At 47.4% G+C, this 25976-nt stretch overlaps 1 protein-coding gene across 2 annotated transcripts in view; it reads left to right on the top strand.

Annotated features, from left to right (window-relative positions):
- The window catches only part of KANSL1 (KAT8 regulatory NSL complex subunit 1), a 199526-nt gene that overhangs the window by 1488 nt on the left and 172062 nt on the right, over positions 1–25976 (top strand). The window contains exons 2-8 of one of the 2 annotated variants that reach the window (XM_040989225.1): positions 161–232; positions 817–891; positions 7047–7165; positions 9381–9518; positions 10677–10891; positions 11237–11329; positions 15306–15364. In XM_040989225.1, coding sequence (XP_040845159.1) covers positions 161–232; positions 817–891; positions 7047–7165; positions 9381–9518; positions 10677–10891; positions 11237–11329; positions 15306–15364 — 771 coding nt within the window. The remainder of the gene's footprint in view (positions 1–160; positions 233–816; positions 892–7046; positions 7166–9380; positions 9519–10676; positions 10892–11236; positions 11330–15305; positions 15365–25976) is intronic. The other variant, XM_040989227.1, reaches the window with a different exon arrangement.

Below are 25976 nucleotides of genomic sequence, written 5' to 3' on the forward strand. Positions count from 1 at the left end.
AAGCCAAGGACTTCAGTTACCAGGCTACTGGGAAGGCCCATTAAATTATTTTTGTTAATTTATAAATTCTCTGTCATATATATGTATATGTATATAAACTTTTGCACATGTTTATACATAGAGAAGAGGTGTATAATTTTTATCCCATTGCATTTTTCAGAAATCTTGATCAGAATCCATTGACAACTGTCGAAGATCCCTATCTTTTTAATTTGCCAGCATTAAAATATCTGTAAGTATGAAAAATAAACCGCATGAATCATGGGGTGATTTATACTCCTTGTTTTTACTTTGATCAAAATTTAAGTATTTTGCATTGAGGCTAAAAAGTTGCAATTTTAAGTTGAACTGGGCTCCTGGATTAAGAAAAGATGTACAATGTGTAAAACAGCCCCAGCAGACAGTGTTGTTGAGCATATTCAGATACATGTAGATATACAAAGCAGATGAAAAGATATCAAGTAACCAAGGAGTGAAATAGGCAAATGAAAAGGAAGATAATGGCAACAAACCAAACGGTACAGGTTCTGTCCCTCAGTGCCAAGGTCACTGACTTGACAGTGCAGAGTAACTTAAATTTCTTCCATGAGAACTTCCTGGAAGGATCTGCCCTGACAGACTCTTAAGCTGTCTTGTTTTATAGAGTAGCCAAAAGTTAATGCAACTGCATGCTCTTAACTCTTTTTACTTTTTAAAATATCCTAGTTTTTTGTTTCATTTCAATTTTATTAGATTTTGTTCCTTGAAATCATCTTTTTAAGGACAGAACTTTTTCTTGGGGGGTCACATCATGACTGTTTGGGCTTTCTCCCTCAGAGACCTCGGAAGAACACTGGTGTCAATCAGCACAGTTGAGAACATCCTCATGAAGTCTCTCGAACTGGAAAAACTGTAAGTTGTTCTCTTAGGCTTATGTTTTTGTCATTTTGAAGATTTAATTGCTTTCTTGCATCAGAGTTATTCAGGAATAATTTGCACATAATAAAACTTAAGTATGCAGTGTGATAAATTTCATCATTGTATCGTTATAAAACCACCACTAAATTCCTAGATTGCTTCTGACATGCCAAAATGGGCCCTCTGGACCCTTTGCAGTCAACCCTTTCCAACCCAGACACCTGTTGCTTTTGCCTTTTCAACATTGCTGAGTTGTTTTTTTTTTAATGTTAGAAAGATTTATTTTTATTTAATAGCAGATATACAGAGAGGGAGAGACAAAAATCTATTTAATGGTTCACTCCTGAAGTGGCTGCAATGATCAGAACTGAGCCAATCTGAAGACAAGAGCCAGGAGCTTCTTCTGAGTCTCCCCTGTGGGTGCAGGATCCCAAGACTTTGTGCCATCCTCTGCTGTCTTCCCAGGCTGTAAACAAGGAGATGGATGGGAAGTGGAGCAGCCATGACATGAAATGGCACCCATAGAGCAACTGGTGCTTGGAGGAGGTGAATTAGGCAATTGAGCCGTTGTGATAGGCCCTTGTCAGTGTCTTTTAAGTCATGCAGTGTATGTAGTAGGCTTTAGTGTTGGGCTTGTTTAACTGAGCACAATCTTTGCGAGATTACGCTATTGCCCTGCCATTGGCTCCAGCAGCAGTGCTGTTGCTGAGCAATATCCCAGTTGTGTGAATAGGCCAGTTTGTTTCAGTCACTCATCAGTTTGCATATCTGGACTTTCTCAATTTTTGCAATAATGAATAAAGCTGCTAAAAGCACTCCTAGGCAGACCTTTGTGTAAACATGTTTTCCCTTCCTAGGTGATAAACACAAGGCTAGGGTCGCTGCAGCAACTACTAACTGCATTTTTTCCTCCTTAAGAAACTGTTCAACTGTTTCCTAAAGTGACAGTGCTATTTGCATTGTCACCAGCAGGTTATGGGAGTTGTGATTGCTCCTCTTCTGGTTGCAATCTGTGTGTTTCCATTTCAATTTATTTTATAGTGAGTGGGCAGTGTGGCACAGCAGTTAGAGACGGCTGTTCTCTCCCTGAAACTGTCTGCAGGAAGCCTTAACTCATAAGACAATCAGCTTGGCTATCTTTCACTGCAAGATTTTGTTGTGAGAAAATTCATACCTACGTGGGGCCCAGGGTTGTGGCACAGCAGCTTAGGAGTGCTGGTTTAAATCCTGGCTTCTCTGCTTCTAACCCAGTTTTCTACTAATGTGATTGGGAAGGCAACAGAAGAAGACCAAAGTGCCGGGGGTAGGAGACTCAGATGGAGCTCCTGGCTCCTGGCTTCAGCCTGGCCCAGCCCCATCGGAGGATGGAAGATTAACTCTCTTCCTCTCTCTCTTGTGGTATGTGTGTGTCTGTCTCTAACACTCTACTTGTCAAGTAAATATTTTTACCACTGTATTTTTTAAATTATAAATAATCAGTCTCTTATGGATGTTTGATTAATGGATTACATCACAAGATCTTATTACACAATCGCTTCTCCACCTTTTGTCTAAGAGTGAGTGAAGATCTTATTACTCAAAGTACAGGTAAGTATGAAGTGACATAGAGTAAGATTCACATATAATATCCCTAGATTTGACATCATACTATATTAGAGCAAATATATGATACCTGACCTTTTGGGATTGACTCATTTCCCTTAGCATAATGGTCTCTAGTTTGGCCCATTTGTCCACAAAATATTGTATTTCATTTTTTAACACCCAAGTAGTATTGCATAGTGTAGATGAACCACAGTTTTTTTATCCAGTCCACTGTTGGTGGGCATTTAGGTTGTTTCCATGTTCTTGCAATAGTAGATTGTGCTGCAGTGAACATTGGCGTGTGTGTTGCTTTCTCATGTAACAAGTCTTTTGGATATATTCCTAGTAGTAGTGGTATTGCTGGGTCATATGGTAGGTGGATTTTTAATTGCCTAAATGTTCTCCATACTGACCTCCACAGTGGCTGCACCAGCCTGCATTCCCACCAGCAGTGGAAGTAGGGTTCCTTTTTCTCCGCAACCTTGCCAGCAGGTGGTGTTGGTAGTTTTCTGCACGTGGGCAATTCTTTCTGGTGTTAAGTGGAACCTCAGTGTTGTTTTTAATTGGAATTTCCCCTATTGCCAGAGAGCTTGAGCATTTCTTCATGTGTCTGTTAGCCATTTGAATTTGTTCCTTTGTAAAGGTCTGCCCATTTACCCCTGCCCATTTCTTGACTGGTTGGTTTGTATTATTGTTCTGGAGTTCTCCCTTTGTCTCCCATGTAGTGTGCAGAGATCTTCTCCCATTCTGTTGATTGCCTTTTTACTTTGCTGACTGTTTCTTTTGCTGTGCAGAAGCTTCTTAGCTTAATGAAGGTCCCATTCGTTTATTTTGGTCTTGGCTTCCTTTGCTTTTGATGATTTTTCCAGGAAGTCAGTACATACACCTATATCTTGTAGAGTATTTCCAACTTTTTCTTCCAAACGTTTGATGGTTTCTGGGTGTAGATTTAGATTTTATCTATTTAGGTTTGATCTTTGTGTGTGGTGAAAGGTGTGGGTCTTGCAGACTATTACCAGTTATCCCAACAGCATCTATTGAAGAGACCTTCCTTTTTCCCAGATTGTTTCCTGTTTTCTTGCTGAAGATTAGATAATTGTGCATGTGTGGCTTCCCTTCTGGATTTTCTATTCTGCTCCATTGAACTACCACTCTGTTTCTGTACCAGTACCAGGCTGTTGTGATAACTACCACCCTATAATATGTCCAAAGATCTGGGATTGTGATCCCTCCCGCTAGGCTCTTATTCTTCAGGATGGTTCTGGCTATTCGTGTTTTTTTGTGTTTCCAAATGAACCTTTGTGTCATCTTTTCCAGCTCTGTGAAGAATGTTATTGGTATTTTGATTGGAATCACATTGAATGCATATTTTGCTTTTGGGAATGTGGACATTTTGATGATGTTGACTTTGCCCATCCAGGAACATGGTATTTAGCTCCACTTTTTTGAAGTCTTCTATTTCTTCTCTTAACGTTTTGTAGCTTTCCTCATGGAGATCTTCCACATCCTTTGTTAAGTTTATTCCCAGGTGTTTCATTTTCTTCTCTGTTGTGTATTCTCATTTTGGTTACCTTCTATTCTGAAATTCTTTCCTCTGCAGCACTGAATCTGTTGTCAAGCTTGCTGCCATATTTTTCAGTTCTGAAATTTCATTTTGGACCCGTTTAATTTCTGTGAGAACTCTTTGAGCTCTTCCCCATACTTCTCATTGTCTATGAAGAGTTTCATGTTCATTTTTTAATATTCCTTTTCCGGTAGTTCCTCAATGTCTTTTTCTTGCAACTCTGAGACAGGTTATTTTTTGGTCATTTTTGGGGGGAGTACTGGCTCTTTCATCTGAATAGTTTTTCTGGTACTTCTTCCCATTGTTTTGTGCTTTCTTGTCGATTTGAGATTTTAGCTCTGGTGTGCTTTGGGGGCTTCTGGGAGCACTGAATCTGTCAGCTGCTCTGTGGGTTGTGAGGCCTCTCAGCCAGCCAGGTAACTAGGATGTTTGTCAGCTGCTGCCACCTTGTGGGCGACCAGTGCTTTCACTCTCCTCATCATTTGCGTTTCCCAGTTTCAGGCAGGGTGTGGAGCTTTGCAACGGAAAGCCTGCAAATTCCAGTTCTGTGTGCAAGCCCCTGCTGCCCGGCGCCTTCACAGCCTCTGCCCGCTGTGCAGTTGCCGAGAGTGGAAATGACCCAGCCTCTGCTACACAGTGTGCAATCAGTGGCTGGGATCTCCGCACTCTGGGGTGCACCACGCCTCATCTCCAATGGGCAAGCGCCGGCTCGGGGTTATGTGGCTTTGGTTTGCCCTGGAATTTGTACCTGCACCGCTGGGTTCTCCTGCGGTCTGCTGGGTATTGGCACTGACCTACCCTCATGCACTTTTGGAGTCTGCTCTTACGCTGCTGGGTCACTGAGAGAAACCTCTGACCCTGGGGCTCCCACATCTCTGTGTTGGGGGATTCTGGCATCCCTCTGGGTGGCCCAAGTCTGAGAAACCTTGGGTGGGGGTGGTCTCAGGTCTTGCCGACTGTGTCTCTAAACTGCACCTTTCACTTCCCAACTATCCTTTCTCCAATGCCGTTCCCTCCTCTGGGAGAGGCTGCTCATATCTGTGCCTATAGCTTCCTCATTGGGCCATTTTTTTAAATCCCACCAGTGTCCTGATCTGAGAGTCCTTCTGACTCCCTCTGTCTCTTATGGGCAGGCTAAGGCTCCTGCTGGTGTCTTCCCTGCATCGATTCATGACTCACCAGGTTTTGACTGAGTCCTTGCCTGTCCCGGATGGTATCCTGGTATCCGTCTCCACAAGCTCAAGCGGCAGGTTGCCATCCTGAGAGTTCTTCCCGGTTCTCTCTTGCCTGTGTGAAAGTTGCCTCAGTTTCGCCGACTCCAGGGAGCTTCGGACATCTTTTCCTGCAATTCTGCACTTCCTGCTCTCTCTTCTGCTTAATTCTGTCCCTATCTCTCCACACACTCAGCGGCACCCTCAAGTAAATATTTTTACAAATTCAAACTTACTAGACAGAATATAATGGTTGCCCATATACCTGTCACATAGATTTGGAGTAGCCTGTCTTCTTCCCTTCCTTATTCTCTTCTTCCCGCCTTCCCTTCCTTCTTCCTTCAGACAGTTTCACAATAATGCCAGAGATGAAAGCATAATTGAGACCATAAATAAGGTATAGACATATGTATATACAATGAAGTCATCACCCAACTCCAAATGTCTACCACATCAACAGGTCCTTATATCTCTTTGGAACCCTCTGTTCCATCACTCTTGCTCTCCCCGGTGCCTGTGTAAGTCTCAGCATCTTTCTGTTACTATCATATGCATTTTCTAGAATTTTATATGAATGGAATTATATGCTATGCACTCTTTCTAATCATCTTTATTTATGTAATACGATTAAGACACGACTGTTGTCTGTTGAAATAGCTCATTTCTTTTTCTAGTGGAACAACATCTCATTATGTGAACTCAGTATCATTTATCCACTCATCTGTGGCCAGACACTTGGGTTCTTTCCATTTTTGGCTATCCCGAATGAAGCTGTTACAAGAGCAGCAGTAAGCCACCACCTGGGACACTCATACTCACATCAAAGTGATTGAATTCAAGTGCCGGATTCATTTCCAACTCTGGCTTCCTGCTAATGTGCACCCTGGGAGGCAGTAGCTGATGGCCCAATTTATTGGGTTCTTGCCTCCTATGGGGGGGAGACCCAAGTTGGGTTCTGGGCTCCCAACGTCAGCCTGGCCAGCCCTGACTGTGGTAGATATTTGGAGTGAACCAGCTGATGGAACGTTTCTGTTTTTCTCTCCACCTTTCAAATAATTTTTAAAAATATGTCTCAAGAAAAGCTTTTAATCAAATTAGTTTCAGAGTATTCATAAAAACTTTAAGACCTACCATATGTTCCAGCTATTCTACTTCTGAGTATTTATTAAGCTTTACCTGACACCTCCCAGGGTGTTCACTGGAGGAAGGGGAGACAGGATTCAAACCCAGGTGCATGGAATGTGGGTTGCTAAGCAACATATTCACCATTGGGCTAAATGCCTACCCCTGGCAAACTTTTTGTAAACCCCAACATTGACTGAGAGATCCTTTTACTCTGTATCTTTCTTCAGCAATTGCTAGAGTCAGTCTTTTCTGCAGCTAGAGTAATTTCTAATATTAGATCCTTCGAACAGCAGATGAGAAAGGCACTCCCAAGGCTGGGGGCTCTGACTCCTTCTCACAAGTCTGACATTATCCCAGAGTGAGACTTGTGAGCTGGGAGGAGATACTCCTGAGTGACAGTACTGACCAGTGGCACTCGCTTCCAGCCCCTGTCACCTTTATCCCGAGCATACCACACCCCCTGCCTTGCTTACCTTTCTGTTGGGCACCTCTGCATCCTTCCCATATTTGCAACATTTAAGAGCAGCACTTGGTCATCAGGTTCCCAGCCACATAGCCTGATGCCACATCTCAAGATTACCTTTTTCACAGCCTTGGCCTGCCTCTTGACCTACTCAGATAATCCTTTAATTATTAGCTGAATTTTCTGTGTTTCCTTTTAACAGGATCTTACCGAACTCCATGGCCTGCTGCCTCTGCCAATTTAAAAAGGATATTGAGGCTGTCTGCAAGACAGTCAAGCTGCACTGTTGCAGTGAGTGTCTGACAAACACTCAATCTTGTGGTGAGTCTCAAATGCCTGGTGATTTTAATTTCTTATTTGTAAATTAGGGATAAACGCTTAAAGCTATTATGTAATTATTTTAGTTCATTCCTTCAGAGTAAAACTCTCAATTTCTGAACTACTCTCTCAATGAACATCAGGCTCCCAGTGACTGATAGGAAATTTGATGCTCTAACTGTTCCTTGTGCATAAAGAATCACAGGAAAGAAATGGAAGGGAAGGAATTAACGCTGAGGGCCACATGGTGCACTGTGCTCTCAGCTTGGTGCTTTGCTTCCATGAGCACTCATTTGTGCACTGCACCACAGTGTGTAGCCTGCTTTTATACACAGTAGGCCTCCAGTGCCTCTGCCCTAGAGAACAGGTGTAGAACATTGTTGTTGGCTTGTTTTTGCAATTGTGGAGAAGAGTATAAGTGACACTGCTTTATTCTGAGCCTGGGAGTTGGTGGTTCCAAGACAGGCGTGGCTGCCTGGCTCCTCTGATGGAGTGGAATGCCATCCACCAGTAGACAGCCCAGCTCTGAACCTGCTCCGAGGCTCAGGCTTCTCATTGGGCAGTCACCCAGGGACTTTGCTGTGGTTTTCCGGATATCTGGAGTCCCACTAAGTAAGTAACTAAACTCCACCAACTAACTTGAAGTCCCACTAATGTTGGGATTCCAGACAAGACTGCTCTATTCTCCCTAGAGCTTGGATACACATCTCTGTCAGGATCCAGGACTTCAGCATACTAGTGAATGCCAAACAGTGCTGTTTGTTGTCGAGCACACTTTTCCACCTATTAACCCCTTCTCTCCAAGAGGGGGCAGAACAAACAATTTAATGGACTCACAGAGAGGAGAAACAAGATGGAGGCATGAAGGGATGAAGCCAGACACCCGGTCTTCTGTCCACCGTTGACTCTCCACGCACTCATGTTCCTTCTTTGTCATGACGCTCACCTCCTCCTCTCACTCTCACAGCAGGGCCTGGGAGAGAAGCCCAGCCACACAACAGCACACTTGACCTTCCTGCACTTGGAAGTTTGAAGGCTTCCGCAAGTCAAGCTGGAAATACTAGAAATAAAAGCAAAAACTGGCATTTGCAAAAGCAGCTTCTTCCCCCCCCCTTTTTTTAAAGACTTATTTATTTTTATTGGAAACTCAAATTTACAATGAGAAAGGGAGACAGAGAGAAAAACTTCTATCCACTGGATCACTCCCCAAGTGGAAGCCATGGCCAGAACTGAGTTGATCTGAAGCCAGGAGCCATGAGTTTCTAGTCTCCCACCTGGGTACAGGGTCCCAAGGGTTTGGGCTATCCTTGATTACATTCCCAGGCAACAATCAGGGAGCTCAATGAGAAGTGGAACACCTGGGATACAAGCTGGTGCCCATATGGGATCCTGGTGCATACCGGGTGAGGACTTTAGCCACTAGGCTACCACACCAGGGCTCCAGCCTCTTTCCCTTTTACATTTTAGGGCATTGAGCAACATTTACCCAGACACTGCTACCATCCCAGAGAGCTCACAGAACAATCTGTGCATACGTACCACCTAGCAACCCACAGACCACTCCACCTACATCCCAGACCCCTGGCCATATTTAAAGACCAAGGGTTGATGCGGTGGTTTTCTGTATGAGGAACCTTCCGTGATAAGGGCTAGGAAACATTGAGCAGAGACCAAGTAACTGTTGCCTTGGTGGAAAAGGACACATCCAGAGGAGGAGTAGGCCCCTGTTTTAGCATCTGTGCCTTCACTCCCCTCATGTGAATGTGTCTGGCCATGGTCACCTGTTGACAGCAGCAAGAAGGCAAGGTCGCTGGAGAGGGGGAGAGAGGAAGCCTTGTGCCCCCTGGGTGTCTGAGGCAGGACGGTGCAGGATGTGTCTGTGAGGCAGGCACTTCCACAGGGGCCAGCTGCATGGAGACTGTCTCCCGGCCATGGGCTTTTACTGGGTGCTGGGCAGTTGGCCACTGGGGAGACAAGGAACAACCCTAAACAGTGACTGCTTTTTCATACTCAGGACTCTTCTGATTACACTCTTTTTAAAAATCACTTTTTTCTTCCTTTCTGTTGCTGCCATTTCATAGACTTAAGCTTGGGTTAATTTTTCTTCCTATGTGGTAACCAAATCTTGGTGATTCCGAGCCTAAACTGCTGGGGATGTATATCTGTACACTGACACTCAGTTTCCTGGTAACGAAAGCATTCTCTTCCTTTCTGACAGTACCAGAACCAACGACGGGGAATCCCAAAGCGGAATTCCTGAAGATACTGCAGGCCCGGAAGAGGAACACTAGCACGAAATTAATTATTGAAACAGAGAGTTCAAAGAAACATAAGTTTGGCATTCTAGACTCTACAAGTGAGCGACTAGACTTAAATGAAAAAGATGTTATCAGTTCACTAAATTACGTATTGCCTTATTTCTCAGGCAGCAGTGTAGAAGACATAGAGTCGGTGTTACTACCCTACATTAAATTGTTCTTTTCCAGTCCACAAGAAGATAGATCTGTGGATCAGTTGAAAACCAAAGCAAAAGACTTGTCTTTAAAATCTACTGAACGTAAAATGAGAAAGATCCACTTTCTGAAAAATTTGATAAACTACAAAATTCAACAAAAAATGGATGACATTAAAAAAACACAAAAAGCTGCCATGCTGATGCAGCAGGAGACAATCAGGAGGAGAGAGAACGCGCGCCCCCTTGTGGAGGGCACCGGGCAAGGCCGGCTGGGGAGCGCAGGAGCCAGGGAGCAGGAGGAGCTTCATGTGGCCCAGAGGCCCTGGCACCTGGTGGCCAACTCCTTCTACCCAGAGCCCCCACTCACAGAGGAGCACAATGCCAGGGACGCCTCTTCCCTGGAGAGGTACATCGTGGGCAGGCCATCTGCTGCAGCCCGTGCAAAGTCTCTCTCTGAACCGGAAAAAACATTGAATATTTTAAAACTGGCAAAAATGAGGACAAAAAAGGCAGAGACAGCAGAACCAAACACAGATTGCCATTTCAATAACATTGATCTTGCTCCCGTGTTCAAAATCCCCAAAGCCAAACGGAGACTGAAGATGAAAAGGAAAAATCCCATCAACACATGGAGCTCTGTAAAGAGGCCTGCGTTCCTTGCCCTACAAAGTCTCATCGATTCCCCTCCCCAAGAGCCTTCTCCCTCTTCTGGAGACTCGAGTTCTCAGGAATTTCCTTCTCCGAAAGCGATGGCTCTTCCAGTACCACATGCAGAAGATATTCTTGAAGCCAGCCTTGCTGCAGCAAATAACTTTGGAAACACTGTGCCAGAAGAATCTCCCCCTGCCAGCACAGCCCAGGGGCATCCATTGGCCACTGGTTCCCCTGAGATTGCCCCCACTGAGAAAATGCAATGGGGGAACCCTAACATGGGCAGGGACATCCCCTCCATGCCTACAGGCAGTACTTACCCCTTGCAGTCATCCCCAGGGGACCAACTGAACCAGCAGCTTCGGTCCCTCATCCCCAATAATGACGTGAGAAAATTCATCTCAGAAGTTATCAGGACTCTGCAGATGGACTGTGCGGACCCCCAGGTGCAGCTGTCCTGTGCCAAGCTCATCTCCAGAACGGGCTTCCTCATGAAGCTCCTCAGTGAGCAGCAGCAAGTGAAGGCCAAGGCAGAATGGGACACAGACCGCTGGAAAGAAGAGGACTACATCAGCGAGAGCCCAGGAGGCCAGACTGATGCAGGAATGATCGAGCCAAGTGAGGTGAGGACGGCCACGAGACAGGAGAGCTGCCCTTTCCCTTCGCTCAGGAAGTGTCATTAAAGCACCAAGGAGGAAGAACAGGGACTCCCAGTCCATATCTTGCATTGGGCACATAACTTTGGCCAAGGTGGCAATTTCCCACTTTGCTCCTTTAGAGAATGAAGCAGACCCGGCAAGCTAGATGAACTGTAGAGTACCCGTGTGATAATTAGATCATGTAACATTGGATCTTATGTGGTCTTGAAGATCCTATAAGCCACTCACCTGGAAGAATACGGGCTGGAATAGTTAAGTGTTCATGCTATCTCTTTATTTGATCTCTTTTCATTGCTCTTTTTCTTTTAGCTCAAAGAAGTCCCAAGATACAAAATACTCATCATGGCAATATCTGTCACTGTGGCAGTGATAATATTAATAACGGGAGCCTGTCTCGTTGGGGTAAGGACAACGATTCACTTAGGTTTCTAGAACATCCTTTTTTTTTTTTTTTACAACAGATTTGAATGCAGAGTGAACATCAAAGCCACTTGCCCACATACTGCCAGTTGACGTTCTTCTATGGTCACAAAGACATACTCTCCTGAAAAGCATATGCTTGAGATTTTGAATAGACCCTACTCCCAGGAAATCTCAGTGCAACTGGAAACTAGGTAGCAAGCCAAGCCACTGGCTATTGTGAGAGGTGGAAGACCAGACTTCATAGATAACAAGATTTCCCCACAGCTATGTCAACTGTTTGATGTGCTTACCACTTCCCTCTCTGCTCCTGTTGGTCTCTCTTCTCGTTGTTGAAATGATGAGCGCTGTATCAGCACCCTCACCTCACAGAATGGTTACTGTCCTCAGGACACTACCAGAAAACATGTTAAAGATTCTACCTGTTCTAATACATAAGGCAGGTCTAAAGACAGGTTGTTTATGTACCTGAATGTAACTGAATCCTGCTTCCTAAGCTGAACCCTGAGGTGTGCTGTATTTATCCTATCCCATTCCTGGAGCCTGACTCTGTTCACCTATTGTTCAGTTACATAAAGTGCATTACTTTTCCCAACAGGAAAGGGCTTCAATATGAAGTCATTGAAAGATCTGACAGTCTTGACTCTACCCTAGCAGTCCAACCCAGTTTACTTCACTGACACTCTTCCTGTCATGTCAGCCCTGTCTGTGTTCCTGCCTGAGTGGCCCCTTACCATACCCCGGCCACACCATGGCCATTCCTACTTTCACCTGTGCCTTTTCTACCTAAAATTCCCTCACTTCATGGCATGCCTTGACTCCTCCAACTCTCTTGGGACTAAACCTTCTGTGAGATGGATCATCGTTTCTGTGAAACCCCAGGGAGGTATTTCCTCTCCCCTGAGAACTTTAAAAATGTGGCAGTTTTCACAAAGGGAAGTGCCAAGGTCAACACGCGAGGGAGTACAGCAAAGGTATATAAGGACTAAAGAGCTTCCCAGGTCTATTGGCCTCCGGTAACACCCGCCTAGTGTATCACTGTTTCTAAAGGCAGACATGCCAGCCACAGCAGGGGATGGTGACAGGAGCACAGAAAGATGAGAGCCCACCAGCATGCTAGTGGCCATCCTGACATTGCACTAGGGCAGAGGGACAGCCCCAGGCAGATGTGGAGGCAGCCCCCTGGTGAGGCTGCGCCTCTGCAGGAGAGGGACAAATCTGGCCACTCCAGACCTTTCCATTAAATGCTGGGTTCAGCTGATTCCTTTGCATCTTTGTCCTTCCCAAGTTGCCTTCTGATGGTGCTTGAGTGTGCCATGGAGGCCTGCCCCTGCAGAGGCAGCTCCCTGGTCATGCAGTCACAGCTGTTCTGTCTTTTCACTCAGGCTGTGCTGCTGATCAGGTGAGGTTGTTTCCAGTGAGTTTGCTGTTTGTGAAAACAGTCTGATTTCTGAACCCTGGAGCTGGGAGCCACATGGGGTCAACTGCCAAGGGGTCGGTGGAGACAGTATCCTGGATATCTCCAGGTGGCCCCTGGTCTTTGCCTTCGGGGAAATGGCTGAAATTTTGATCAAGTCCTGCGTTATTTTAATGTGTATGTTTAGTTCTGGCTTACTTCTCTTTGTATTCATTCATGTTTTCCTGAGTTCCTCTCCCCAGTTAGATGAGAAGGTTTGTGAGGTCAGGGAGTATGCAGAGTTTTGCCTGTATTAGAAAGATAGTCAGTGTTCAAAGGATCAGAGTTAGGTACAATGTCAAGTTTACGGTGAAGAAGAATGCAATATAATATTCATTTGAAGCAGCATACAGAGTTGAGAGTTCAGTAATACATAGACATGTGTGTTCCTAAAACTTCTGCAGTGTTGCCTCTAGCCTAATCAGTTTGAGAAAACGCTGCCTAGCTGCCTAAGAACTTAGGGTGAATGGCAGACAGTGATAGATGGATACTTCTCATCCTAAATGTATTTCAGTTAATGTCTTTAAAAAAAAAAGACAAAAAGATACTGAGAATAAATTCCAAGCAGTATTTTTCAGTCTTGGGATGGAAAAGAGCTTTCTAAACCCAGTGGCATAGGAGAAACCTTTGAAAGATTTGTCTGCCTGTGTGTGACACTGCTAGCTGACTCAGCACTTGGGGAGGTCAGGCTTGGGGCAGAGTCTCCCCTGTGTTCTCAACTTAGCCCTTGCAGCAGTTCCCCTTTCACAGGTCATGGCAATCAAGCTATGGGCCCAAATGACAAAGCCAACGTCAGACCCAGATCTCCTGACTGCAAAGAATGCATTCCTCATTCCCTTTGTTCTCTTTCCCTTCCTTACAAACACACTGAGAAATACTGGAAACACTTGAACAAGAAAAAGGCCACCAAAGAGATTAATATATTTATTGTATTAAAAAAAAAAAAAAGGTTTCTAAACCAACAACAGCAAAATAAAAGCTAACATCCCAACAGAAGGGGGCGCACTCTGGGATGGATAGGGAGTTGCTAGCACACATCCCTGCACCTGCCAGTCTCACATTTTGCTGATGGGATCTGAGTTTTGTTAGGTTCTTGAAACTGATAGAGTAGTAGCATATTTTCTTCTAGGACTCTTGTAACATTTTGTTCTAATTTCTATTTTGTAATCCCTCTGGAGTTATTTTTCAATATGATTGAAGTAGGGAATCTAGCTTATCTTTCTCTACATGAGTTTCTAAATCTTCTAAAATAATTTTTCTTTGAACAGTTCACTCATTCCTTACCAACCTAAAATATCCTGATCTGGACTCTGCTCTTTCCATCGACTCTGTGGTCTTTTCTTCCACCCATACCTGTATCACACAGGTAAACTCCAGTCACTTTATGGCTTAGTTCTGAGTTTTATAGTTGTTAGAGCGAGCTCCTGCTCTCTCATGTTTCTTGCACTATTCTTGCCCATCATTCCCCACTGAATGGCAGCCGGTCAGTTTTGTAAAAATGTATCTTCGGATTTGTATAAAACTGAATTGAATTATTTTGATTAATTGATTAATTTGAGGAGAATTGACATAATCACAACATTATAGGAATGCAAGTCTCACAGCTTTCAAAAGGGCTTTAGTGTTTTCATTACACAATCTTACACATCTTTTGTTGAGCTTATTCCAGGATAAGCTTTAATCCTTTCTGTTGGTTACAAACGGGACCCTTCTTGCGTTTTCCCATTAGTTGTTGGCAGCACACAGGAAAGCTACCACAGCATGTATGTTGATCTCTTGACCTGGTGTCTGGCCAACTTTCTGGACTCGCATATTACTTTCCACAAAAATGGTAGTTGATTTTCTTGGGTTTTCCGAGTTGTCCATCATTTCACATTCAGATGACATCTGTTTTGTCTTCCTTTGTGACACAATACTGTATTTGTCTTTTTGAAAAATTGATACTCAAGATTTACCTATTCTTATTGGAGAGACAGTGCTGTTCCACCCATCGGTTCACTCTAAATGTCTGCAACAGCCAGAGCTGGTCTGAAGTCAGGAGCCTGGAGTTGCTGTGGGTCTCCCACACAGGCACAGGAGCCCAAGCACTTGGATCATCCTCTGCTGCTTTACTCAGGCTGTTGGCTGACAGCTGAATCAGAAGTACAGCAGCTGGGACTCGAGCCATTGCACAAATGGGATACTGCACTACAGGTAGAACTAAACCTAAACACCATTGCACTAGTCCCTATTTTAGGGCCTCCTCAACAGTGGTAAATAGTAGCAATCCTACTAAGCAGCCTAGTCTCCTTGACTTCTCGGTTTAGTTTTCTGATCCAATTAAAGATGCTTCATCTTTTCCTCTTCAAAGAGGTTTCATGGAGAATTGTCTGCTGAAAGTTATCTAAACAGCCAGTAAAATGTATTAGGCGCCAGATGCATACAAAAAGAAAGGCATGCAAATGATCTGGACATTGTGGTCACTGTGTTGCATAATAATGGCTGTGTCTTCTTCCAAAACAGATTTACTCTCACAGGGCAAGAGCCGACGCCGAGGAGGAGGACATAGGAAAAGGTCTAAGGTAAGTACCAGCCCAGTAATGTGTGAAATGAAACTCGAGAACTAGAAGAGAACACATGGATTCCAGTCACCTCATTGTTTAGTGAGATCTCCACAGACAGGAAGCATACTTCACAGCTGGGGTAGACAGCACCACCATGGCACCTCTGCTGTCCCCAGTCCTTCTTGGATGCAGGGGCTGGGGAGGGACTCCAGCTGTGCCATCCCTGCAGCTGACAGTACTTTGACCATACCAGAGGGCTTCCTGAAGGCTTCCAGCAAGGGCTAGGGGAGTCTGTGTTGCACTGTGGGAGGAGCTGGTCTCCTTAAAGAAGGCAGGAAAAGTTCTTCTCATCCTGCTTGTCTTTATTTTTTTTAATCTGTTTTTCTTTTTTTTTTCTTTAAGATTTACTCTATTTTTATTAGAAAGACAGATTTACAAAGAGAAGGAGAAACAGAGAAGGATCTTATGGGTCTCCCGTGAAGGTACAGGGTCCCAAGACCTTGGGCCATCCTCCACTGCATTCCCAGGCCACAGGCAGGGAGCTGGATGGGAAGTGGAGCTGCCAGGACACAAACTTGTACCCATCTGGAATCCCCGCAAATGCAAGTCGAGGATTTAGCCAATGAGCCATCACACTGGTCATGTCTTCTCTCTTCTAACCAAGCTTCTAAGAGCTTTAACTGGAAGAGATCTTCAAACTAAAGAGAAGTCTGTCTCTTCATTGTATGACAAGGAAACGAGAAAGAGGCAGCATCTTGGCCCCAGGGTCATACTGTTAACATCAGAGGAGGGTCTCTTCCCAGCTGGGGCTCCTCCCTGGCTTGTAAGGGTTTGGGGCTGTGAGCTACGTTTTCTGTCAGAAATCAGCACACATGTACCACACAGGCACAGTTGCTGAAAACAATGCACTCTCCTGTTCTGCTGGATTCATAAGGGGTATCTTGGTGTCAGTGCGAGCCTCATCCTTTAACTAATTTCACTAATCACTCTCCCATCAGTGACACCTGCAGTGTGAGGCTGCATGAGCTAGGTAACTGCTGTCAGACTCAGGCCCTGCCTGATGTGATTCAGTTTACAGGGGTCAGGGACTGTGCACATAGAGGCACCTTCTCCCTCACCCCCAGGTGAAGGAGGCATGTGAGACTCAGTCCAGGTGGGGCTGGTGCCAGATGCTAAAGGAGGGAGACAGTGCACGTGCCCCATGTGGTTGTGCGGTCTGTCACTGCACAAGGGCGCTTGGGGAAGGCAGTGGTTGGGGCTGACGACCTCACACAAAGCAGTGGTTCAAGTTGGCCCTTAGCCACTGGGGCACCTTCAGGCAGATCAGAGAGCTCCCAGGAGCCCAGATCCCAGGTCTGTGGTGATTTTGCTTTGTGGTATATGTGGGACAGGGACACGTTTTGTCCCGGGCACACCAGAGATGTGCGGGCCATGGAGAGTGACACCAGTCTCTGATTGGCTTGGGCATTTGTTTTCCCCCAGGGACCTTTATGAAGATTCCCTCAAGGGAAGACGGGAGAAGAAGCAGGTAAACTGAGGGACACAGTGTGTCGCTGGAGGGAGGGATGGTGGGAGTAGGGTCAAAACATGCATTCCCCTCCCCATTCCTAAGGGTGCTAAACCTCCTGCATTTTCCTAGGTGGGCTTCTTGGTGAGGTGGCTGCGCTGGCTGAGGGGTGAGCGCAAACCCCGCCGGGCAATGAGCCAGAAGGAATTTGGTAAAAAATTATACAATGAAACCTCTGACGAGGAAGCAATCTTCGTGAGAGGGGCAAGGTAAATGACAGACTGCCTTCCCCACGTTACCTAACGGGAGCAAACGGGGCGGGCAGAGAGGAAAAGTGGCCTGTTCTGTTCCCCACAGCATGAGCGAAGGCCCGGGCGAGATGGCGGCCGCTGAGTCGACTGCCGAAGGAGAGAGCGATGCCCTTGAGGAGGTGCTCACCGAGTAAGCCCTTTTGCTGGGGCTGCCTCCATTTATAAAAGCACTTCCCTTCTAATATTCGTGTGTGTGGTATTCATAAGCCATCCCAGCCAAGAGGATAAGAAATGAAAGTCTAAGTTTTATACAAACCACAAGGCCACAGGCAAGAAAGGCTGGTCTGCATCTAGAAGCCTCCGAGGGAGAGAATCCTCCCGTGGCGGCACCATGGGCACAGGACGAACAGGGGTCCCACCACATGCCCCCAACAGTCAGGTTCTAGGACATGAACATGTCAAACACCGGGCATTCCAGTGCCTTCTCCCCTGGCTTATTAAGAACCAGTCATTTACCACAGAGGACCTGCCACACTGGCCCCTCTGAGGTCTTTCAGGTTGCCTGGATATTTGGATGTTGAAGCCTCGTGCCCTGTGGCGACCTGTCCTGCCTTTTCCCCAAGCCCACAGCCTCAAATGTGAATGTGTCTCATGCTGTCGGAAGGGGCACTTGTCCTTACAAGTCAGTGGGAAAGTTCTCTGGTCTGGCTTTCTCTGCATGCTGGCCCAAGTTAGCTCACAACGTTCCTTGCTAAGAAGGAAAAACACATTGTTCTCGCCCGCTGACTTCAGTGAGCCAGCTAACATTCCTGAGTGTGAAACACAAGACTAAGCAGTGGTGGCAGTGGGTGGCTATGGGGACCACCATTTCTGATTTGTTTACTTGGGGCCTAGCCCTGGAACAGGCATTTCTCAGTCTTGTATCTATCCCAGGAATCCATGGACTAGAGTTTTCTGTTTGGTCTTTAGACATCATTTCCTAGAGAAGGAAACAGAGCCCAAGGAACAGAGGTGACCCGCCCTAGGCCACACATCCACAAGGGAGGACTTAACCCAAGGCTGTCAGACTCCCAAGTTTCCTACACCATTCTGCTCCTCCACTCTAGGATGCAGGGCTAAAGGGCTGCCATCCAGGTCAGTAACCTTGGTAGCCACACAGATGGAAAGACAGGGACCACTGCTATTTACTAAACACCAGCATGGCCAGGTACCATCCTGGACAGTTGTGTCGCATCAGTAAGTCACAAGGACATCAACTCTCCCCATGCCAGCTCCCACTGCATCCCTGGGGGATGTTCATTTTAACGAGAGTGTAGGATATAAAGAGGAGCTGAACACGTAAAGGATAAGAAAATTCATGCGGATGGCCACACCTTAGGGAAGCTTTAGCAGTAAGATAGAAGTTACCTGTGGTAGAGCACCTGGCTTCTGCCAGCACTGGTAGGCTGGGGGCCTCAGGGTGTGGGATTTCAGGGAGCCTGGGAGTGGTGCCAGCAGGTGAATGCAGGAACCTGGGACTTGTGTCCAGAAAAACAGAGTGAGCCTGAGGATTTCTGCATGTACTTGATCCCAGGCAGGGGCTCGGGGTATAGAATGTGGAGGGGAGAGCCCTAGGTTAGCATGCTGGGGTGGCATGCTGGTGGACTGGGCTAGGGGAACTGTGAACATGCTTGGATCTTGGGTGGGCAGAGGAGTAGGAAACAGGCCGGTATGCATGCCTGGAGCCTGGGTCCCTGGTGGGCCGGCAGAGCTCAACACCAGCACACCACCACCCCATTGGAAGACTGGGCTGGGGAACCCATGTGTTCCTGGCGCAGGGACTGTGGATTGCTCAGGGAAGAGGGTATGGGGATGTGTGGGAGGGAGGAATGCTGAGGAAGTATGTTGCAAGTGAGGAATGACTTCTGGGGGACCTCAACCAAGACCACCACTATACTTGGCAGGTCAGTGAGGGAGCTGAGGCTGAGCAGTTGGAGGAGGGAAGCTAGAGGACCTTTCTGGGTCAGACCAATGCACCTACCCATGTGGGAGACCCTAGCTGGGCTAGTGAACCTTGACCACTGCTAACTGGCAAACACCAGCTCACACTAAAGCTAGCACTGTGGTTCTTCCTGGCAGGGCTTGATCATAGTACCTACCAGTGAGTGTCCAAACAGGGAGCTGGTAATGTTAGGCTAGGCCATGACATTAACCAACACATGAGAGAACCAGGTCTGGGGGCAGATTCTGTGGGGGATACATGGGCTTTCTCCTGTGGAGCTGTAATATCTGCTGGTTTGCTCAAGAGCTGGGAGGTGGTGATGGCCTGAGCTACGCATGATCGTGGAATTCCCTGACACTTATGGGCACTGGGGTTGAAACAGGCTGGGCTGGTCCAGGCTGCACCACTCACAAGAACACCCAAGAATAAGCTGGGTGGGCCTGGCCACAACATCCACCAACTCACCTAGAGGCCAAGACACGGTGGGGGAACTTGGAGAACTTCCTGGTGGGCCATAGCTCCCATTAGTAAGCATATGATTCAGGTCTGGGTGTTGGTCAGGCCTGGCAAGGTGCTCCACTTGTCAGCAGATGTATGGGTTGGTTTTGGGCAGGGCCGAGCCAAACTAGCACATTGGCATGTGTAGGAGCTAGGGTGGAATGCAGGCTATGCTGGTCTAGGCTAATTACATCATCAGTTTGTGTGAAAGCCAGGGACGGTGAGAGGTTGGGCAGGGCTAGGATGAAGCACTCACCAGCAAGAGTTGGAACTGCAAGTGCACTGAGACAGGTCAGGCTACAGCATGAATTGGCAAAAGCCAAGACTGGGTGGGCTATGCTAGGCTGTGCCAGAACAATCAATGGCACACACAAGATCTGTGGTTGGGATCAGGTCTGGTTGGGGAGCTAAGGGCGATGCCCTGGAGGTTATGGTTCCAAATGGTAAGCACGAGAACTGGGATGGGTTGGCGAACTGTCCTGGACATGACTATAGTATACCTCAGCATGGGTGTAGATTGGGTCTGGGTTGTGCCAGATTGATTGGATCTTGGGGTGGACCATATGAGCTTGAGCTGTAACATGCAACAGTAAGAGCCAGATTGACTGTGGGCTGTTTGGGCAAGGCCACTATTCCTACTAGGATAGGAGGTGGGCCCAGTCAGATTGGGCCAAGGACCCACCAGTGTACGTGAGATCTACCACTGGGAATTGACCTGATAGAGAAACTCAGGGAAATTCTGTCAGGATTCAGTCCCTGCAGATGAGCATAAGAACCAAGGCAGAGATCAGCCCATCCCAGGCCATGTTACAGTACCCATTGGCATTCATGTGGGTCAAGTCTGGAGTTGGGCCAGGCTGAGCCAATTCATAGCACCCACTGGCAGATGTGAAAACCAGGACAGGGTGCAGGACAAGTATGGTTGGACTGCACCACCAACCAGTTCACCTTAGGGCCAGGATTGAGTGTTGTCCAGGTTGGACCAGGCTGCAACATCCACTGGTAAATGCCAACCTGAAGCCAGGTATGCCAGACTGGGCTGCAGGACCTACCAGCACAAGTAACACTTGAGGGGATATACTTAGCAGGGGGCCAGTGGGGCCTCCCCTGCTGGGCCAGTGTTACTGCTGCTGAGCATGAGACCTGGGACCAGCAGGAGCAGAACAGGATAGGCAGGGTTACAACACCCATTGGCGTTCATGTGAGCCAGGTTGGGCTAAGTGAACATAGCCACTGGTGCATTTATGAGCCAGAGTAAGTGCAAGCTGGTCAGGCTTCACCACGGTATCAGCTGGCAAGTGCTGGAACTAGGGGCAAGTCTCGTCCAGCTAGACTACAGAACCACCTGAAAAGTGTAAGATCAGGGCTTGGAATGGGCCTAGTAGGGAAACTGGGCACCTCTCTGATGTGCTGCAGCTCCCACCAGTAAGAATAAGAATTAGGGCTGGGGGTAGACCTGGTTGGACAGGCAGTAGCACCCACCAGCATAACCAGCATGGCTGGGTAGTGGGGTTGTTTAGGCTGAGCTAGCCTGCAGCACCCAGTGGTGTGTAGAAAAGCCAAATGGTATATGGGACAGACTGGACCAGTCTGTTGGCGTATCTTGCCTACACAGGAACCATAGCTGGGGGGTGGCCTGGTGGGGGTAATTGGAAGTCGCTCTGACAGGGTTGCTATTGCCACTGGTATGCATGAGTGCCTAATGTGTTGTGGGTAGGGTTGGGCTGGGCCACACTATCCATTGGTTTGTGTAAGAGATGGGTCTGGGGGGGACAGAACTGACCCAACAACTGCAACCACCAGTGTGCGTGTAGGCTGATGTGGGTGATGGACTGAACCAGACCCCATCCTGGCTTCCCATAAGTCATGTCTGAGGTCACTTCTGGTGAGGTTTCTCTGGGGACCCCCCCAACTGGACCACTGGACTGAGAACACCAATCATGGGGGAAAAAAACACAGGATCTACGGTCTGATCATGGGCTGCATGTGTCAGAATTGACCTTAAGCTGCTGAAGATGGAGCAGCGACGGCATGCCCAGATGTACATGGAGGATGTGGAAATTCACTGGGGCCTGCAGAGGACATCTAGTACCACAGCAGAGGATGGAGGGCAGAACAAATTGGACAACTCTCCCAGCCAAGGTTTGCCAGGAAGTATATGGGTGAATGAAAATTGAGATGGAGTATGTCAGCCAGTGGACCTTGAAAGGATTTCTCATCCTTGAAAGCAATGAAATCAGCAAGCATTTCAGAACTATCAAAACTGCTCGAGCAGTGCCCTTGGAGCATGCTCCACATTCAGGACCCTGGGATGACATTGGCTATCCCCCCCTTACCTGGTACTAATACGGTTAGGATGCTGGGTGTGGCTTCCCCACCCCGTTTTCTCCTTTCTTCCCCGATACAGGAAGAAGGAAAACAAAATTGGAAGCAGTGGTCTCATCTACCTACTATTCCTTGACCCCTTCCCATCCTAATCAGTGGTGCACATGGGCATGCACCCTTCTCAATTATGTAATCATCAAAAATAAAATTAATATTAAACTAATGGAGCAAATAAAAATCACTGAAAGAAACAAAGTTACCTGTGACACCTGAGCCATCAAACTAACCCCGGATTTCCTAAGATTACACAAGAGCCCAATAAACGGCTTTTTAACTTAACCTGCTATTGTATTGAGCCTCTATTGGAGCCCCCTGAGCTTATCACCTCATCAAAGTTAGCTGTGGCCACAAGAATGCTATGTGATCCACCATACTAACACATAGAGTGGATTACAATCAGGATTTCCACAGATCTGCAGGTGGATGGTATCATCATACCAGAAGGCTCTGCAACTAAGATTGGCTCTGCTTTTCCTACAGGTCTGCACACTTGGAAGGTCAGGGCAGGGGCTGGTCCTAGGGTGTCCACTCTGGGTCCAGGCTGAAGAGCCAGCTGCTACCCACAGAGAAGGTGGAAGTGCATAAGGGAACAGAAACTCACAAGACCTCTTTAAGACTAGAGGCAGAACCAGCAACTTTCATTGCTGTTTTAAAGATTTGTTTTTATTAGAAAGTCAGATGTACAGAGAAGAAGATCTTCTGTCCGTTGATTCACTCCCCAAGTAGCCATAACAGCCAGAGCTGCACCAACCCGAAGCCAGGAGCCTGGAGCCTCTTCCAGGTCTCCCACATGGGTGCAGGGTCCCAAGCCTTTGGGCCATCCTTCAATGTTTTCCCAGGCCACAAGCAGGGAGCTGGATGGGAAGTGGGGCCTTTAGGATATGAACCGGCACCCATACGGGATCCCAGTGCTTGCAAGCTGAGGACTTCAGGCACTAGGCTACCGCTCTGGACCCCTTTAATTGCTTCTTCATTCCATGAGCCAACACTGGCTACATGGGCAAGCCCAAAGCCAGGGGGCAGCAGAGGATGGTCCACTCACAATGAGATCAGGGCAGTGTGTGGATCAGACAGGGGCAGAGAATTGGAGCCAACAATTCTAGCTATCCCAGGGTCTCTTTTTGAGGTGCTGCCTACAAAGTCAGTGTCTGTCTCAAACCCAGTTCTTTCTTAGGTTTTGGTAGTTCAACTGGAATGCTGACAGGGTAAGACCCCATCTTCTACTCCTCACCGCTCCCACATTCTTCCCCCAGGGCCCAGCATCCAGCCCTGCCCTCGGGGATGGCTCAGCACTATTACTGAGTGCATTATAGACAGTTCCTTCATTTCCGCATGTGATCAGTTGGGCAATAAGGACTGACTTCCTGAAGCTCCACACACTGTGTCAAGTAGCCACCCCCTGATGCTGTGAGGACTGTATCATGTGCAGCTGAAATCTGTACCCAGATGCACCTGACACCAAATGCTGTGACCTCCAGAAGAAAGAGGCAGACATTGAAACTGGTTAATGCAATTTCTCTAGAAGCCATTTTAAACTGGGAGTTCCAAAGCTTATCATTGCTTAAAACAGCCTAAGAGGAAGGCTTGTCTAATGTCACAACCCCAGGCAGGACGCCCCTGGCTTCAGGACAGTGGTAAGGCAGTGAGCTCCACCACCAGAGCTCCCTACTGCTGCACAATTTCTCTTAGCCCCCCTCTTCAGGGCAAACACTAGACCAGCCCTGGGTGCCCCCGCCACCTTAACTACTGCTGTCTTTCCTAGGAAACCTGGTCCTTTAAAGGAGAACCAGTTAAAAGAAAAGAACTGAACCCCATAGATTCTGAAAGGGATAAGTGGGCCCAACCCTATGGTTAGCTTAAGAGTTGGGGTAGTGATGGCCTGAGCTTGGAGTGACCATGAACCCTGCTGACACTCAACCGGAATGCTGGGTCTGAAAACAGGCTGGGCAAGTCCAGGCAGCAGCACCAGGACATGCATCCTAAAACAGGGTGTGAGGCGAGCTGGGCTGCAATATCCTTCAACTCATACAAAGGCCAAGATGGAGTGCCAGGCTATGCCGGGCAAGAGCCTAGCACTTGCTGGAGCATGTGAGATCTGGGTCAGGGAGTGAGCCAAGTGGGAGAACCCGGGGAACTCCCCTATTGGGGTCACAGCTCCCGCTGGTGAGCACAAGTTCCAGGCCTGGCTGTTGGGCAGCCTGAGTAGGGAAACTCCAATTGCTGGCTAATGTGTGGGTTGGTTTTGGAGGGGGGCAGACTGGGCAGGATCAAGCCAACCTTACCTTACTGGCAAGAGCAGAAACCAGGCTGGAGCACAGGTCAAGCTCAGCTAGGCTGTCACACCTAACAGGTTGCATGAGCCTGGGATGTGAGCAGATGGAGCAGAGCCAGGTTCTAGCACCTGCCAGTGAATGGTGGGACTTGGGGTAGGCTGGGTCAGGCCATGCTACAGCATCCAAAGGCAAAGGTCATAACAAGTGAGGGACTAGGCTAGGCCAAGCTGGGACAGAACAACCACTGCTACGTGCAAGATCTATAGCTGGGAATAGACTTGGTTGGGAACTAAAGGGATGCACTGGCTGGGTTGTGGTTTCCACTGGTAAGCACAGGGCTGGAATGGGAGACACGTTCTAGTCTGGACATGGCTGCAGTGTACCTTGGCACAAGTGTGGACTGGGGCTGAAAGTGCCAGACTAGGCTAGACCCCAGTACCCACTGGTGCTTGTGAGGATCAGGGTAGGTGTAGGATGGGCTAGGCTAGGTTTTTGCTGCTGCTGAGCCAGGTGTGAGCTGTGTCTATGTGTGGACCAGGCTAGACTGGGCTGTGATACCCAACAATAATAACTGGAATGGTTATCCTCCCCCACCTGTCTCTCCATTCTGCTTTTCTGTGGTGGCTTTGATCTTGGGAGGATTCATGTCCCTTGTCTGCAATGATGAGCATTGAAATTCAACACTGATGGAGAGGAGATACCTCTGAGAGAAGGCAGACCTCTATGAGCTCCTCATTGTACCTCTTGGGACATAGGTCAAGGATGAGGAGACTGGCCAGTCAAGTCACGTACACATCTTTGGATGGGAAAGTTTAATCTACAGCTTGATCCCGGTAGACTTATATGTAACAGAGGAGGCATAGCCCAATAGTAAAACAAGAGGGACGTGCTAATACTAGAAGCCAAGGGAGTGAGATGAGCCAGAGAGCATCAGAGCTGGATGCCAGATTGACAGCTGCTCAAAGCAGTTCACATGTTTGCAGAGGCCAGGACCATCAGGATACCTTTCAGGTTCCGCTTTCTGGTCCCAGAGCATTGGCCAGGGCCGTTACTGTTCAAGTGGTAACATGAGCCTTACTTTCCATCTAGTCTCCCCGGTGGGCTCATGGTCCTGATATGTGACATTCAGTGAAAATGTGCCCTTAGGTGTGCATTTCCTTCTCACCCATCTCCCAGCCCCTCCCAGGACCTGGGCTGCTATGTGGCTTCACAAGTACCTGCAGTGTGAGATGAGAAGAGAGACAAGCCTGCAGATCTGTTTGTCAAGGTTGAAGGCCTGGAAAGAAGACCGAGAGACTCCTGAAGAGCAGACAAGATTACTTCAAGGGGTCCCCACAGCACCAGGAGATGGCGGCTGTGCACAAAGCACATAAGTACATTGTTTGCTCAATCTGGGGCAAGGCATCCCGTGCCAAATCACCAATGCTTTTGCTGAGCTAATTTGGGTGAAATACTCTTTTTAGCCACAGAAACTGGCAACTTGAAGTGAATAATGTGTCTCCATGTCCTTATTTTAAAGCCATAGTGCTCAACCATTAAGTATACTGGACACCCACATGCTTTTAACTGTGTATTTAATCGAAGTAGTGGTAGGATCTCACTTGTGGGAGAGGAGTTATTAAATGCCAGTCCCAGCCCCAACTCCAAGAGCCAGTTTTATAAATGGAAGCTAGGCCTGGTGCCACAACCTTTCTGCACATTAGAGACAGAAGTGAGGAAACACAGGACCCTAGAC

Source organism: Ochotona curzoniae, unplaced genomic scaffold, assembly GCF_017591425.1.
Source record: "Ochotona curzoniae isolate NIBS_2020 unplaced genomic scaffold, NIBS_Ocur_1.0 contig_520, whole genome shotgun sequence".
Taxonomy (NCBI): domain Eukaryota; kingdom Metazoa; phylum Chordata; class Mammalia; order Lagomorpha; family Ochotonidae; genus Ochotona; species Ochotona curzoniae.